The sequence below is a fragment of the Armigeres subalbatus genome, chromosome 1 (assembly GCF_024139115.2).
Source record: "Armigeres subalbatus isolate Guangzhou_Male chromosome 1, GZ_Asu_2, whole genome shotgun sequence".
Classification (NCBI taxonomy): domain Eukaryota; kingdom Metazoa; phylum Arthropoda; class Insecta; order Diptera; family Culicidae; genus Armigeres; species Armigeres subalbatus.
The window spans coordinates 74,588,660-74,606,462 of record NC_085139.1 but is presented as its reverse complement, the minus strand read 5'-3'; the positions used below and the strand labels follow the sequence as shown (position 1 = coordinate 74,606,462).

The window sequence follows — 17,803 nt, the reverse complement described above, 5'->3', positions numbered from 1 at the left end:
TTTGGATTGAATTTTAATTGGATTTGGATTGGATTTGGATTGGATTTGGATTGGATTTTAATTGGATTTGGATTGGATTTGGATTGGATTTGGATTGGACTTGAATTGGATTTGGATTGGATTTGGATTGGATTTGGATTGAACTTGGATTGGATAAGGTTCGGTTTTGTATTGGACATGAATTCGATTTGGATTCGAATTTGATTGGATTTGAATTGAATTTGGATTCGATTTGGATTGAAATTGAATTGAATTTGAATTGGATTTAAATTGGATTTGGACTGGAATCGGATACGATTTGGATTTGAATTGGAATTGGATCGAATGTGGATTGGAATTAGATTCGATTTTAAATTCGGACTGGATTTGGATACGATTTGGATTGGATTTGGATTGAATTTGGCTTCGATTTGGATTGGTTTCAGATTGGATTTGGATTGAATTTGGATTGGCTTCGGATTGGAATTGGATTCGATTTGGATAAAATTTGGATTGATTTCGGATTGGAATTGTATTCAATTTGGATTGAATTTGGACTGGAATTGGATCCGACTTGGATTGGTTTTGGATTTTAATTGTAATTGGATTCGATTTGGATTGGATTTTGATCGAATTTTGATTGGATGTGGATTGGATTTGGATTCAAGTTTGACTGGATTTGAATTAAATTTGGATTGGATTTGGTCTGCAAATGGATATGATTTGGAATAAATTTGGCTTCGATTTGGATTGGATTTGGATTGGTTTTGGATTGGAATTGAATTCGATTTGGATTGAATTTGGATTGATTTCGGATTGGAATTGGATTCGATTTGGATTGGTTTTGGATTTAATTTGAATTGTAATTGGATTCGATTTGGATCGAATTTGGATTGAATGTGGATTGGATTTGGATTCGAATTTGATTGGATTTGAATTAAATTTGGATTGGATTTGGACTGGAATTTGATTGGATTTGAATTGAATTTGGATTGGATTTGGGTCGGATTTGGATAGGATTTGGATTGGAATTGAATTAAATTTTAATTGAATTTGGATTGGATTTGGACTGGAATTGGATACGATTTGGATTGGATTTGGATTTAATTTGAATTGCAATTGGATTTGATTTGGATTGGATGTGGATTGGATTTGGATTCGAATTTTATTGAATTTGAATTCAATTTGGATTGGATTTGGACTGGAATTTGATTGGATTTGAATTGAATTTGGATTGGATTTGGCTCGGATTTGGATTAGATTTGGATTGGAATTGGATACGATTTGCATTTGAATTGGATTTGGGTTGAACTTAGATTCGATTTGGATTGGTTTTGTATTGTTTTTGGATTAGTTTCAGATTGGATTTAGATTAAATTTGGTTTGGATTTGGATTCGATTTGGATTGAATTTGGATTGATTTCGGATTGGAATTGAATTGGATCTGGATTTAATTTGGATTGGAATTCGATTGGATTTGGACTGGTGTCATATTTGAATTGGATTGAATTTGGATTGAATTTGGGTTGGATTGTATTCGACTAGGATTGGATTTAGATAGAATTTTGATTACAATTGGATTGTATTGAAATTAAACTTGGATGGAATTGAATCTGATTTGTATTGGTTTTGGATTTAATTTGGATTGGAATTTGATTCAATTTGAATTGATTTGGATTAGAATTTGGTTGGATTTGAATTAAATTTGGACTAGAATTGGATTTGATTTATATTGGATTTGGATTGGTTTTGGATTGGAATTAAATTGAATTTGTGAAAGATTTGCATTGGATTTGGATACGAATTTGATGGGATTTGAATTAAATTTGGATTGAATTTGGATTCAATTTAAATTGAATTTGGACACGATTTGGATTTGGATTGAATTTGTATTCGATTTGGATTAGTTTTGCATTGGAATTTGATTCGATTTGGATTGAATTAGGATTGGTTTTGGATTGGAATTGAATTGGTTTTGGAATGGAATTGAATTTGGATAGGAATGGTTTTGAATAAAATTTGGATTGGAATACGATTAAATTTGGATTAGTTTTGGACTGGAATTGAATCCGACTTGGATTGGATTTGGAATGAATTTTGATTCGATTTGCATTGGATTTGGATTAGAATCGGATTCGATTTGGATTAAATTTGAATTGGTTTCGGATTGAAATTGGATTGGTTTAGGATTGGATTTGCGTTGGTTTTTTATTGGATTTGGAAGTAGATTGAATTTGGATTCGGTGTAGATTGGATTTGGATTGGTTTCAATTGGATTTTGGTTGGTTTCGATTGAATATGGATTGGAACTATTTGGATTAGATTAAATTTGGTTTTGCATTTGAATTTGGATTGGATTTGAATTAGATTGGGTTTTCAAAACAACATTGTGCTGTGAAAGTTCCAAATGAAAAGCTGCGAGGCGTCAATGTCCCGGTTGGTAATAAAACACCGACAATGGAAAGAGATCGAATAACTAAACTTAAACTTACTTTTTGGGTTCGTTGTATTTGTACGGTCCTCGCTTCGGTATCGTATACGGTTCAACCAAGATCTTCTTGGGTAGTTCAACCTTCTTTTCATCGTCTTCCTCATCGCTACTATCGACCTGCTCTGGAACGTCCTCGAACGTCAACCGGAAGGGACGCACCAACTTACTTGGCTCCGTTTCCTTCACCACAGTTTCGTAGCCTGGAAAGCTACTCCTCACGTGGTCAATATCTAGAAAGGTGTCATTAAAATCCAAAACGCGTGCCTGATCCGACATACGACTATAGTGAGCCGCACTTGGATCGCCATATCCGAGCAGGATATCATGCAGCCACGGTGGCACTACACACTCCGTATTCATCAAGTGACGGATGGTCTCCAAAACGGCCTTGAAGTTATTCTCCTTCGGCTTTCGGCGCATAATGATGTTGAATCCCTCATACACATCATCGCCACCCGTCTGAAGCATATCCATGTCCACTCGGTACTGATTGGAATCCAACCATACGCGGTAAGTACGTTGCTCTCCACTCAGCTGAGGTCGCTGTTCGATTCCATCCTCGATTACTCGCCCATTTGCATCCAACATCCCCTCGATTTCACATCCTCTTACATTAACCAACCCAACTTGCGGAACAAAATGTTCCTTATAATCGTATTTGACGCCAATGGGTGTCATCGGTCTGACGGTTACCAGAAAACACACATCATGCTTCCGCAGGTTCTCCCACTCTTCCTGAATTTCCTTGCGAACGTTCAGCGTAACGCTGACGTCCGCCCTCACTCTCGACGGCTTCTTTTCACCAATGTGCGGTTTGGAAACCTCAACCACCGCAAACGACTGGATCGGAAGTGCCATTCGGGCCCAACCTCCGAACACAACTTCGCTTTCCTCCGATTGCCAGGGAAGCATGCGACTTACGGCATCCTCGATGTCCTGACGAATTTCGTCTGAAAAAAAAGGATGTTTATTCTGCATTTTCATAGTTCTAAATTATTTAACTCACATGTCGACTCTAGGCGAAACAGATTAAAATTTCTCAGCAAATAATCATGAAGCGTCAAAAACTGTAGATTCAACTTCGGAAGGGCCAAGCATCCTTCCCCCGAGTAGTATTCCGTTGGCACAATGTTCTCATTCCAGATGATCTCCTCCGTCGGATACAGCGGCATCTCGTTCAGCGAATCCAACTGTGAAACCCGACGCTCATGCCGCGAAATCAACAGCTCCCTCAGAAACGGTTCATCCACACGGTGCCAATCGAAAGGTGCCTCCAGCTGCTCCGGCACCAAATTCAAATAGCAAGCGATTTCCTTCAGACTCCTGCCGTCCAGTGCGCCGAAGTGCTTCTCCAGCGATTCACGGGTATCCACGTTGGCCACGTTGCTCAGAGCGAACAGCCGCAGATCTGGAAACTTGGCGAACGCCGCCTTCTGTAGGGCCTTGATCTTCGAGTAGTGGATCTGGGTCATGTCATGGTCGGTCAGCGGGTCGCCGGTTTCGTCGTTGATTTCGAAGCGGGCGTAAAACTTCAACATGTCCAGAAGCTGTAACAGGATAAAGAGAAAACATGTTTTACCAAATGATGTCAATTGGAAATTCTCTTCTATTATTTGGCTATTCGACGACTTTATCCACCTACAACAGTGAATAGAACCCTAACTGTAAGAGTTTTGGAAGGTTGTGTACCCAGTGCATATTACAATTTCTATACAAATGACCTTAAATTAGATAGCAAATAACTGAGATTTTTATGCTTGAAAAAATAGTTCGAAACTTTAGTTAGTACAATTTGTTCGAATTTCAGAGATATCCGCAGGATCCAATATCCGATTGAAAAAAAAAATCATTCCATGGCACTATTTTGAAACCGAGTTACACTTAATTTCTTAAATGAACTTAAAATATTTCATGAGATTGTCATATGAAATGCATATTGTGTTGCTGCATGCCGTTGGCGATTGACCTTTTTTCGGTTTGGTGGTCATTAGGGTGGCTTAAAATAATGTGGGAAAAACTTTTTTCAATTTTTTTTGATGGGCCGCCCTCTTATTAGGTTCTATTTGATGCCCTGATGCTCTGGACAAAATTTTAGCCGAATCGGTCAACGTTTGGGCGGTGCTAAACTCGTTGGAAGTTTATATGCAAAAATGTATGCAGAAACATCCAAAAACAGTGAATTGCAGTTGGATGGCACTACTTACGATGAAGAACTATGATACTCATTTAGATCTTGGAGAATTTAATACAGAATGTTATGCAGAAATCCGCGAGAAGATTAGGGTTTGCCTGGCTAAGTTATTAGCATTTCTCTGAAGTGGGGTTTGAGCAAATTTCGTTTCTTTTACCTTTGAAAAGAAATAAATTCACCCCTACAACACTCCAGTAAAATGCTAATATCTTTCCATAATAAAGTCTAATCATCTCGCGGTTTTCAGCATAACATTCTGTATTAAATTCTACAAGAACTGAATGAGTATCATGGTTTTTGATCGTTAATTGTGCCGTTCAACTGCAAATCACTGTTTTTGGATGTTCCTGCATACATTTTTCCATATAAACTTTCAACAAGTTTAGCATCGCCCAAACGTTGACCGATTTGGTTGAAATTTTGTCCAGAGCATCAGAGCATCAAATAAAACCGAATAACAGGGCGGCCCATCAAAAAAAAAAAATAAAAAAGTGTTTTTTGAGCCACGTGGTCATTGTCGGTGACCTGGAGGCTTCGGATTCGAAAGGTCGTGAATGTTTTGTACGGATGCCAGCCAGAAGGCTATTGTTATTAAAAGTCCGGCATACCATCCTGAAAGTATTTAACGATCAGGCGGAGTGAATGGTGCGACTGATTAAAGATGCCCTAAAAAAGTTTTAGGTTGATCCAGAAATGCAAAAATTGTGAATCGAGGAGCAGTAGCTGATATCGATATGGATGATTCTTCGGAGGTACTCGTGTCCGAAAAGAGGAAACAACCGTCTTCCCCGGGATCGCGCTGTAAAAGAACAAAAATCATCCATAAAAGCTTGCCAAAAACTGAAGGTAATAGCATAGCATAGCATAGCATAACTGACCGCACACTATCCTGGGTTGGCTGTCGATAGAGACGTTAGATGCGCCAGAAAAACAGCCTGGGACTTGACATATTTTTCATTCAACGATCTCTTTGTTCAACACCTGGCCAGGTCCTTACGATCAGTGGGGATATGGGAAGGAAATGTTGATTAGATACCTACTTAAGAAGATGCGGAGAACTCGCGCGACCTTCATAGATATCTGGAGTTGGAATTTGGATGGGTTATTATGGAGTGCTTTCCATGGCGAAAAAGCGTAATTTTCAATGTATATAACAATCAAAATGTAAAAAAATGGCATTTGGTATTGAATAATATGTAAATGATAAAAAGTGAGATAAATAATAAACCAACTTTTAAAATACCTTAGTAATGACCATGCAATCATCAGCATACTTCTGAAATAAGATTAATAATATTTTTTTAAAATTAAAGTTGACATTGTTGTATAATCTTGTGCCAGATCCTTCATCAGCATTGATTGAGATAAGTTTAATGGGGACCTAATTATGAAAAAATTATATCATTTTGTTTTGTTTCATTAAAAAAATGTGGCCGTATGAATACATCGATTATCACATAAAAATATAAAAACATGATATAAATAATATGTGTGTGGCATATAGTAAGATGAATCATAATCAAACAACAATGTTTAACCATCCTCTGAAAAAAAGCTAATAATAATTGATAAACTATAAGTTGGCATTGTTGTGTGATGTTGCACCAGAGCCCTCGTCCGTAAAATGTTGCTGAAACAAACAAAATTTTATGTATAAGATAAAATCCAACCACCTATCCGCATATGGTTGAATCAAAGAGTAAATTTTGTTACCACAACCGTTTGCCTACTGTATTCTTCGTAAAATGAATTAAAAGGTGATATGTACTTGATTAAAAATAAATAAAAAATGAACAAATATTAAGTATCCGTACATCATTGCACATTGATGCTTGTATTTCAGTTTAGTTCCCCTTATTTCCTCCAGTGGTTTCTATTTTAAGTATAGCGACTTTAAAAACATATGAATAAAGTTTTTTCATAAATTTTGTAAAAAGCATCATTAAAATATGAAAATATAATCATATGGAACAAGAAAAATTATATAGCTCTTTTTAGTGGGATGTTTACAATAAAATATGCATACATGTAAATGATGACAATCAAAACTTTGATAAAATATAAGCACAACAAACATAAAAATATCTCATGTACAGAATTGCATTGGTTTTTTGGTCGTATTATCTTAGAACAGCGACATGCCATAATTTTAAAACAGCTGAATGAATATCCTCCATTCCTTCTGGAAATCCAATCTAAATTTGTTTGTACGACGGATTTATAGACTATTTTCTTTTTCTTACAACTCAAATTAGAGTTCGCATCGCGCATTCTCGTCCACTGTGCAGGATAACGTAATTGTATGTATGAAAATATATGGCTATATGAAAATATGGAAATATGAGAATATAAAAAAACTCAAATAAAGAAATATAAAAATATGGTTATGTTCGAATATGAGATTATAAAAATATGAGCTGGATAGCTGTACAATTCGCCATGCCATGGATGACCAGAGCGATCAACGTTGCACGAGAAATTAAAAGAAAGAATCTATAGAATAGGCTTTGTATTATTAAAGTGTACAATACGATGGTTCGGTTTTTCAATGAGTACGAACTTGAAAATGATACCAGCGCTCAAAGCTTCTCTGTTCCCCCTATAGCCAACATAAATCTTCCACCGTGTAGGCTTGGAGGATGCCTAGAATAATCGGCAGGCATCCGAACACCAAAACGATCCGCTTGCTTCCACCAACAAGATCTAAATACCAATCCGCAGCATTCGATAACTAGTTGCCTAAATCTCCGTCCGTAAAAATAATATGCATTGATATTGAAAACAATAAAGAAATTGGTGCTAGTACGAATCTTCAGAGTCCTAATCGTTGACAACTTCCCCTAAATCGACTATCAGCTTTTGTCGTCAAGCTATTCTTGCGCCATCTTTTGGGAAACTTGAAAATTAACATATTGTTGACGAACTTCAAAAACTGGAACGCATGGAAATGAAACAAGCTTTGCTTTGTAGCAGAGTTTCCAATAATGTTTATGTTAATTATTTTATAAGCTTTCTGTGGGGAAGTAGGGTTTTAAGGCTACATTTTGGTTTTATTTTCAAATAAGCAGTGATCCAACTACAAAAAATAAGTTAAGAGAAGGAATGTATGGATTGATCTCACCGGAGTCTTCAGCATCTCAGCAGGGACGTTTTACACTCAAGATTTTCTTAGACGGCAACGATGAATTCTCGTTATCGGATACACTTCAAAAAGCTTTTTTCCGAACAATTGGGATAGGTAGCACTTTGTCACGGAATTATTTTCACTTTCCGCTAATACAGGCGCTCGTTCCTCAACAACAGAAAAAAAGAAAAAAAAACTTATGGGAGAACTATTCATCGCAAACCGACATTTCTTTGCGTTATTCACTCTATTTTATGATTGTCATTCTCACTTCTTTGAATGCTGAAACATTTTAATTTGGTTTCCACTTTTCACTCGCGTTTTATTCTTTACATTACACTTTTTAATTGAATAATTTACGTAGCGCCAAAATCAACACAACCGACGTGTGGCAGTGCAGCCAGAATCCCCCAGCTTGCCAAAAAACTGAAGGTAATGGGGATTTATTTACGCTACTGCTTCTTTTGACCCTGGTTGCAGTAAGACATTCCCGCAATTGCCTAAAACCGATGTTTCCAAGAAACATCCATCTAGAAAAAAAATGCAATTCGCACTTCCAGAAAAAGTATTCCGTCCAAGCGAGGGTTGATCTCCTTTAAAGACCTTGTGGACCGTTTTTTTGAACTTATTCAATATTCCGAATGCATTGTGGCCAATCATTGACCTTTTTATTCCAACAGTGGAAAGTTATCTGAAGCAATTAACTGTTTCATGGACCCTTCTTGCAGGAATTGTATTTTTCGATGGATAATGCGGCCATTACACAAGATACAATCACTGTTTTATTTATTTATTTTTGTAGAGGGATGAAGGCAAATCTGCATGCAGACACCTGAAATAATCACTCAGGGAGTGGGATTGGCACGGAAGGCAGAAGGCCAGCCCGCCGGACCCACTGAACCCATCCAAGCAAAAGAAGGTTACTGCAGTTACCCTCTCTATTAATAACCTGGTTCCCCCAGGAACTGCCTCCCAGCATTATTTCTGGGGGATAGGCAGTACTTAATGTACACCCTCATTCACGCTCACACAGGGACCTCAAACGGCAAGGAAATTTGGTGAGCTCATTCCATTTTCTCTCTTTTTGACTTATTATTCTTAACTATATAACCATATATTCCATTGGGATTTGTATGTATGTTGTATGCGTTTTTCATTTTTGTATATACATTTTCACATAATTTAATCTAGTCTTTACATGTTGTTTAAAATAAAATTGTACAATTATCTCGCTAAGCCCAATCTATTATGCGCTCAATCCGGTAAATGTCAGCCTTGAATATTACTTTCTTTCACTCAGTTTGTACATTAGTATGCATGTTCGCGGTGATGTGACGTTCATGATGCACTACGTGTCTAGTTACATGTTTGATTCTCGCTCATTACAAAAACATATACAGATATCAATATTTCCCTAACAATTTCAATTAGAAACAAAAAGGGGGAAGGGATTTAAATATTTAACTTTCTTTCTCGTTTCAGAGAGCGATCAATGGCGCTTAAACCTAGGCTTATTAGCCAGGGCAATTTTAATAGCTTCGCCCCATCCCAGCAAAATCATCAATGGAGTGACATAAATTTCTTAGCATGGTCATTCCCAACGTGTATTCAATCTTATCATATCATTTGCTTATGATGATACTCCTAAACTATATTCCTTTCCAACCATCCAACTCCTTGACATCTATGAGGGCGTCGGTGAGTCGCTGGCCTCTCTTTAAGTAGATGTCATATCATCATTTCCTTCCCTTCCCTAGTGACGGAGAAGATGGGCGTGGCCAGCAATGGTAGCTTTCATGCTTTATCATTTTGGACCTCCAATTGGGTTGCTATTAATTCCCAAATAGTAATCCATAAGCAGTTGGGGTAAGAAAAATAAAGAATATACATGACAGCTATCAGTATGCAATCTACGAAATACTCCGTTACAACGCAACGCAACGCAACGCAACCCTCATTCACGCTCACACAGGTACTCATCCCGTATGAGTCTTACTTGGGTGCTCTCTCTAACACACCCTGACACTCTTTCTGACGCACCATATGAGTCTTACTTGGATGCTCATCACTGACATACCATGTGAGTCTAACTTGGGTGCTCACCCTTTACGCACCATGTGAGTCTAACTTGGATGAACACCCTACCACCTGATTCACGCTCTAGCACACAAATCTGAGACTTATTTGGGTGCTCACTCACCCTGCCACTCCTCCTGACACATGCTGTGACATACCATGTGGGACTTACTTAGGTTCTCACTTCTGACATGCCATGTGAGTTTGACTTGGATGCTCACTCTACTCACCTCTGCCATGCCTCGAGGTGTCGATAGCGAGAGGTACCAACAGCTCTACGCTACGACCCTCTTAGCTCGGCATATGGAGTCCATACTAACACCTATGCGGTCACTGTTCCGCCATGCCTTGTGGTGGCGACTGCGGTTGCCACCCGCTTGGACACTCTTACCTCGACATGTGCAAACCTCTCATTCACTTCCCCGCGCTCAGCCTGTTTTCGCTCTAACTAACCAATCACAAGTTAGTCATGCTTGTCGACTGCTGCTCGGCGCGCCAAATTCTCTGCAAGCAATCTGAATGGTTGCAGTCGAAACTGCGTTCCACTTCTCCACCGCTTGGCACATCCTGTGGATAAGGGTATCCGGGGTTGTGTCCCGACCGCAAACGTCTAGCATGGCTCTTCTTTCGACGTCGAAACGAGGACATACGAACAGTATGTGCTCTGGGCAGTCAGGGCCCTCCGCGTGCCCAAACCTGTGGAGGTACTGCCGGAAGCAGCCATGGCCTGACAGAAACTGTGTCAGATGGAAGTGGACTTCCCCATGAGGTCTCCCCACCCAGCTCGATATGTTAGGTATCAGCCAGTGGGTCCACCTTCCTTTAGAAGAGTTATCTCACTCGCGCTGCTATCTGGCAACCGAAGTCACCCTGATGCGTTCGCGGTTCGCTACGTCTACTGGCACACACCTTGGAACTGTGAAACTGAACTTGAAGTCCTCTTGCACGCATAATCGACATGGCTGCCGAAGGTCAACTTGTCGTTTATAACGACCTCATTTATTTATTTATCGCATTATCGCGTTATCACTTATATTGTTCGTAATGATTGGTTTTCCAGGAGGCTTATTGGGCCTGCGCAAACCTCCTGTCTCGTCGGAGGGCCGTCGTGTCAGGGCTGTTTAGCGTCCCACCTAACACCAGGACTTGGGCTTGTGCGCTTTGAGCGGCACACGGTCGCTTTGGTGGGGCCTACTTGCGGATACATGCAGCTTTTTATAGAGGTTTAACAGGGCCCACTGTCAAACCCCACCACATCCTAGGCAAGCCCCACAACTCGCAGATGGCCTGGGGAGGGATCGTCAAGCCCTTGGACATAGTCCCTGATGCCCCTAACAAGCCCAAGGAGCTTCAAATTCCGCTTTGATGTGATCGCGACTTCACCCACATGAATCACTGCATGTTGAACGGACTTGTGGTTGTGGACGATAATCACCTCCGTCTTATGTTGAGCGAGCTTTAGGCTTCAGGATCGCGTGTGTTGCGGTCAGTTCTAGCGCGGGAATTTACTCCTCGTAGACCTTTAAGGTTACGTCATCGGCGAAGCTGACGATCTTAACACCAGGGGGGAACTTTAGTTTCAGAACCCCGTCGTATACACGGTTCTGGAAATCCAGTATTTTGCGTTCGATAATGGCGGCCAAGTGAGTTCCTAATGACATTCAGAAGGTAGAAAATATTTACGTTTTATAATCAGTGTAGGCTACGATTTTATGAAAAATATTGGCACTCACCAGCTCTGCCTTGAACCAACAAACGTCAAAAAAGTATCTTTCGTTTATTTGTTTAAATCTTTCTTTCGCTACAATTTAATCCTAATTTCAAATAATCATCTTTAATTTTTAGCTGAAGATTATGAACATCACAAGCACACCACTTGGGAATGTCAATCATGCTAGACGCAATTACATCTAAATGTATCAATCGTTGGAATTCGTGTTTCAGAAAAGAATTTTGATTGTTATTCGTATATGTGATTCTGAGAGTTTTGAATGAACTCACTATAAAACCTAAAAATAAACTAATTGTGTCTGTAGATATCGGATGGTCAAACTTCTTTGCGTAGTCCAGAATCCCATACGCATGTTTTGTTGTTTATGCTCTCTTTCAAATATATTTATTGCATTGTAATTTTCATATGTATGTTTAATCAAAGCCCAGCCTATTTTTTTTGTTATAAGGCTAGGGCCAGAATATAATGATCAGTAACAGTTGCTCGATGTATTTCAAAAACTCATTAAAATTACAAACACTCAGCTTGGTGGATAGTCAAACGGATGGATAGACTTGACGGACAGTCCAGACTCCGGACACCAGAATCTCTGGGCTGGAATAGAGATGTCGCAAATTAATCGATTACTTCGATTAATCGATTCATCGTTGTGATAATCGATTAATTTTGAATCGATTATTACCCAACGATGAATCGATTCAATAATCGAGATGAATCGTGAGTAATCGATTAGTTACTAATCGATTAATCAGAATTTTACGACATCATAAGGATGTCGAAAATTAATTGATTATTTCGATTAATCGATTCATCGTTGTGATAATCGATTAATTTTGAATCGATTACTATACAATGTTTAATCGATTCAATAATCGACAAGAATCAAGAGTAATCGATTAGTAACTAATCGATTAATCGGGATTTTACGACATCTCTAGGCTAGAATCCCGAAAAGCTGCTTTCAACGGACTTGAAAAACGCAGACACAGGCGAGCTTATGGATTTTGACACACTACTCTACTATATAAGTGTCTAGAGGACAATTCTTTTTGGACGGACGAGTTTTGAGAAAGATTCTGCGATCATCGAATCCGAAGCCCGTTGAAATGAAATCAAACCCGATTAATTGAACTAAAATTTGATGTCCATCAAACTCATCCTGACGTGCTGGTGTCCGGAGTCTGAACGAAGTATTCGCCAGGTCGTCCTAAGGGCGCATCAGCCAACTTATGTGTATTCCCAGGTTTCCAAGTTGTTTATGGTAAATTAAAAAACAAGGAGAAAATCTTTGTAGCTGAAATCAGAACATACATAAATAAATGTAGCAAAATGAAAGCAAACTTTGACGTTCGAGAACTTCGCTGATGAGTGCCAATATTTTTCAAGAATTCAACGCCTACGTTGATAAAAATGTGTAAATATTTTCTACCTCTTGAATGTCAAAAAGGCACTCACTTGGCCGCCATTATCAAGCGCAAAATACTGGATAGCTTCCCAAAATCCAAATTAATTGCCTTCTTCACATCAAGTGTCACTAACGCACAGTATCGAATACCTCGCCTGTTCTGTTGGGTGCTGTCCATATACCACGTGGACAGTTTGGTAGGGGAGGAGTGGGTGTATGGAGGTTGTCCACGGTTCATACATTTTGTTGAGAATTTCTGCCTTTTCCATCAATCGGGGAATCTACACTCATCCAGGCATCTCTGCATAGCTAGCCTGAACATGTTCTGGTTCGCTATGATTGCTGCCCTGAGAGCGCTGTTCGGAACTCCATCAGACCCTAGAGCTTTGTTCGTTACGCGAGTAACTCTTCGTTCGTCACCGGAGCCACCAGTTCGGCCGCACCCATATTGCCTTGCGGAGTTCAGGGACTTGTGGCTCGGGACGGGAAAAGTACCTTGATAATCCTCGCCAACCAATTCGGGGAACTTTCGGGGGTTGAAGAGCCCCCTTTGTCCTTGGCCATCACTATCCTGTAGGAGTCATCCCATAGAATCGCGTTGGCCCCTTCAAATACGTTGTCGAAACACGCTCTCTTGCTGCTTTTAATGGCCTTGTTAAAGGCCAGTTTCGCAGCTCGAAACACTTCACGGCGGTCCGCTCTTTCATTCTCAGTGCGGGTACGTTGCATCCTTCGTCTAACTTTGAGGCAGGTTGATCGAAGGGCCGCAATCTCGGAACTCCACCATTTCTCGGCAGGGCTTTCCTCGGCATGGTGGCGCCGCACGCGCGTGGTAGGACAGCTACCAACGCATCCCCGCTTATACCTTCAGTGTTGGCTTCAAGTCCCAGGGCTGCGGTGAAAACTTCGCTGTCGAAGTGGTTGTTCATCCACCCACGGACTTAACAGGGATCCCCGGACCTCGGATGTTGCACGACATAGTTGATCTTAAAGCGAATTGCTAGATGATCACTATGGATGTATCCCTCATCCACAAACGTTACGTCAATCCATGACTCGACCCCGTTCCTTTTGAACGTGCTAGTGAAACCAGCATTGACTAGCACTGCGTCGAGCTTTGCTAGCGCCTCTAGTAACGCTTGACCCCTTCGATTGGTGCAGCAGCTGCCCAACCCCACGTCAAAATCTCCTGCCATGACGACCGGCTTACGACCCACTAGGTCGAACGATAGCCTATCGATCATCTGGTTAAACTGTTCTACTGGCCAACTTGGTGGGGCATAGCAGCTACAATATAACACACCTTTGATCTTAGCTATCGCGACACCCTCAGCAGGAGTGTACTATCTCTTCGATCGGGTACCGCATCGGTCGCTGTGTCCACGATATATGTGTTTGACGCGATCAGGGAACTAACACTATGGAAGAGTGTACGGTGGATTATAAGTTTAATACAACGAAACCAGAAAAAACGAAAAGAGGTAAAAGCCCAACCTGATGCGGGAAAATAGGTGGTTCTCGAAAGGGTAACATACACCTGTAAATAGCCACGCTTGTGGTAGCTGCAAAAGCTTATAATCCACCGCACACACTCCCTAGGCTAAGGTTGCGGCGATCATCGTTGGAGAGCGGAGAGAATAAAATGTCCATGTAGCACACCACACCGAACCCGTCGCAGGCACTGTACAGCAGTTAGTCCCGTGAGATTGAAGAAAACGATCGATGCTTCTTTTCGCTACGCAGTTACCCGATTGATTTTGAATAGCAGAAAGTGTACGGGAAACATTCCCCGGGAGTGCTATAATTCCTAAAGAGGGTGCAATAAGGCCCACGGTTATCGAGATCCGACCGTAGAAGAGTGCCGGTTCACTGGTGTAAATTGTTGAACACGGTGATTGACGGAAAATCTCTACACTACTAAGTGCGTCAGGGCGATAGTGGAAGACCGGGACAGAGTAGTAGCATAATCCGGTCGCGTTAAAAGTTCTGATTATTCGTGACCACGTTATCGGAAATAAGTGCTTTTCCTTTGGGTCTGAGTGAAGACATTTGTCCAGAGTGGATCCGTAATCGGGATCCAAGCCACCAGGCGGCGAGTGAGTGCTAGAAATAGCAGCTCTAGTGGAATGGTTAAAACGCTTTTCGAGGCGGAATCCGAAACCGTCGATCCCAGCAGTACCGTACTAGGCGGAAGTGAGTGTTAGAGGATAGTAGCTCCAGTGTACAGAGTGAAATCGATGTTTGATGCGGGATCCGTAACCGTCGATTCCTAAACCGCATGTAAGAGGCGACAAGTGAGGCTAAGAGGCAGGGGGCCCGAAGTGTGTCGATAAGCCGGGACCGAGAGTGTCGCAAAGCAAATCAGTACCGGTTGAAGGGACAATGCAAGAACGATCACGTGATATAAGTGCAGGGCAAGCGAAGGAAAAAGGGAGAAGGCTGGACTCCAGGAGATGTTAAAAGTGGCAGGTTCGGTGCTGGTTAGAGCGGTTCCATCGGAAGCAGCATGTCGTGGTAGCAGGTGGCCCCAACGAGCGCGTGTGCACAAACATTAATATATAATGTGTATAAAATAAAGATTCTAGCATGCAAAAATGATTAAAGTGTTAAATTATTCAAACTTCCTGGTACAGTAATTTTAGATGGAAGAAGCTAATCACTCATTCCAGGTACGACCCACATGTCAGGTAAGTTAGCTTTACTAGCAACTATACAGCTCGTATGATTATTACCTAAAAGACAGAGTCCAGTCGGTAACAATGTTGCTTACAGCCATGGGACCTATGTCCAGACTCTAAGCACCGATAGCACCTATCCACTGAAGCTGACTGGAGTATGCTTATTGGGGATACTGACCAGCCGATCTTCAACTTCCCCCGCTCCACGACCTTTTTGGCATCCGAAACCGGTGACCCGAGATAGGCTACCTGAGTGCCGAATGGTCCATTCTTTAGGCTTACAGATGTCTTGTCGATGTCGTTTGCATCCGTGACCTCATCCAGTTGTTTACACTGCAGGGACACTTCCGCACCCAAGGACCTCACCTCGACGCCGTCACCCAGAACCTCCTGGGTCAGCTTCTTGTAAGCCGAGCCGCTCGCATGCGCTCCACGTTTCAGCACCAAAATTAGATCCTCGGCATTGGTGCGTCTGACGCTTCGCACGTCCTCGCCCAGTAGCGAAAGACTTTCGTCTGCCCGTATCGATTTCATGACTTCAGCGTTCTTAGCCTTGTCGGTTTTGACAAAAAGACGAGCTCGGTAGTCTAGTGGTTATCGCTTCTGCCTTATAAGCAGGAGGTCATGGGGCCACATATGGCCATTGCTTTTGCCTCATACGCAGGAGGTCGTGGGTTCAATCCCAGGTTCGTTCCATTCTCCTACTTTGCATCTTTCTTTATATTTCCCATGTTCTAGCTAGAACTAGAAATGGACTTCTATACCGTTTCCATTTCTATACTATACCTTCAACTTGACTATTCTAGCAGTAGCTGCTAGCATTGGAAATGAACTTAAAAGCTCGTTTCCTACACCCAATTAGAAATTTTATCAGTTGCTTTCTTCTATCTATAACATTGGCAGCTCGTTAACTAACACGAACCTCTACCTCTCGAACCTAACCCAAAAATTCCAATAAATTCCGCATGAGCTCGTGGCAAGTGCAGAGGTATATTCGGCATGCAATGGGCGAGTGATTACATCATCATTTCCTCCCCTTTCCCTACAGTGACTTGCATTCAGACGTGGCAGGCGCCAGTATGACCAAACAAATGAGATCATCAGTACTTGTACATTGAAGATGAGTGCTAGTCCCAAGCAAATATCTGCTGGTTCTTTGTGCAAGAACAGCTGATCTGGTCATAATGGAGTAGCAACTACGAGCAGTCAATCAAGCTCGAGCTCAAGCTTTAGCCTTGTCGGTTTTGACCAGCAAAACCTTGTCTCTGTTCTTTATTGTCTTCTTTACAGGTCGGGATACGTCCGACTTCCGCTTAACCCTACTAACCAACTACCAGGAATTTTCGGTCCCTTGTGCCGATGGCACAGGCTGGCTGATAGTCATACACTTAAACAGAGACTTCGAGTTCGGTAATTCATTTTACAGGAGAAAATCGGTAATTTACAAATTTACAGAAGTTTCGGTGTTTTTCTGTTTGTTTATTGCCAACTGTCAAATATTTTACCGAATTAATTGTAAATGAGCTGAATTGCTGAAGTTCGGTAAGAAAATACCGAAGCATTGGTAAACGGTGTCTCCATTTACCGAAAAAAAATCGTGTTTCGGTAAACCCCAAAAAATGTCGTTCAGTCAGTTCGTTTTTCAAGCGGTGCTATTCAGTTTTCCGAAAGCTCGTGAAAAGAAAAAAATAATATTACCTATGAAGAATGTTATATACGGTAGGTTCGTATCGTATGTTCTTTTATCATTATGGAAAATATTTACAACATCAAAAAATATTACAGCATATTCAACTGGGAAAGAAACACATCGCCATATTTCGACTCGGAACTCATGCCGCAGAAGGAATTAAGAAAAACGCTGTGCTGATTCCGACACAATTAATAGATTTCCACCCCGAAAAGTGTAGCAAAATTGATGCAACCAAAATGGAATTCAAAATGCTAATGCTAATATGATAAACGTTAATCGATTTAAATAGAAATAGATGACTGAACACATCAAAACATAGTTTTTTTTTCTTCATTCCGATCAGTCGTATTTGATACCAACAATGAAAAAATGACATTTACAGTTCTTCGGTAAGTACGGCTACTGGTTTCTTCGGTGAATATTACCGATCGTTC

General features: G+C 40.9%; 1 protein-coding gene across 2 annotated transcripts in view; it reads right to left on the bottom strand.

The window, feature by feature from the left end:
* The window catches only part of LOC134227241 (RNA helicase aquarius), a 355,300-nt gene that overhangs the window by 4,924 nt on the left and 332,573 nt on the right, over positions 1-17,803 (bottom strand). The window contains exons 1-3 of one of the 2 annotated variants that reach the window (XM_062708599.1): positions 7,783-7,901; positions 3,477-4,017; positions 2,472-3,420 (exon numbers count right to left, since the gene is read on the bottom strand). In XM_062708599.1, the coding sequence (XP_062564583.1) occupies positions 2,472-3,420; positions 3,477-4,017; positions 7,783-7,797 (1,505 nt within the window). In that variant the 5' untranslated portion in view covers positions 7,798-7,901. Of the gene's footprint in view, positions 1-2,471; positions 3,421-3,476; positions 4,018-7,782; positions 7,902-17,803 lie in introns of those variants that run through there. The other variant, XM_062708591.1, reaches the window with a different exon arrangement.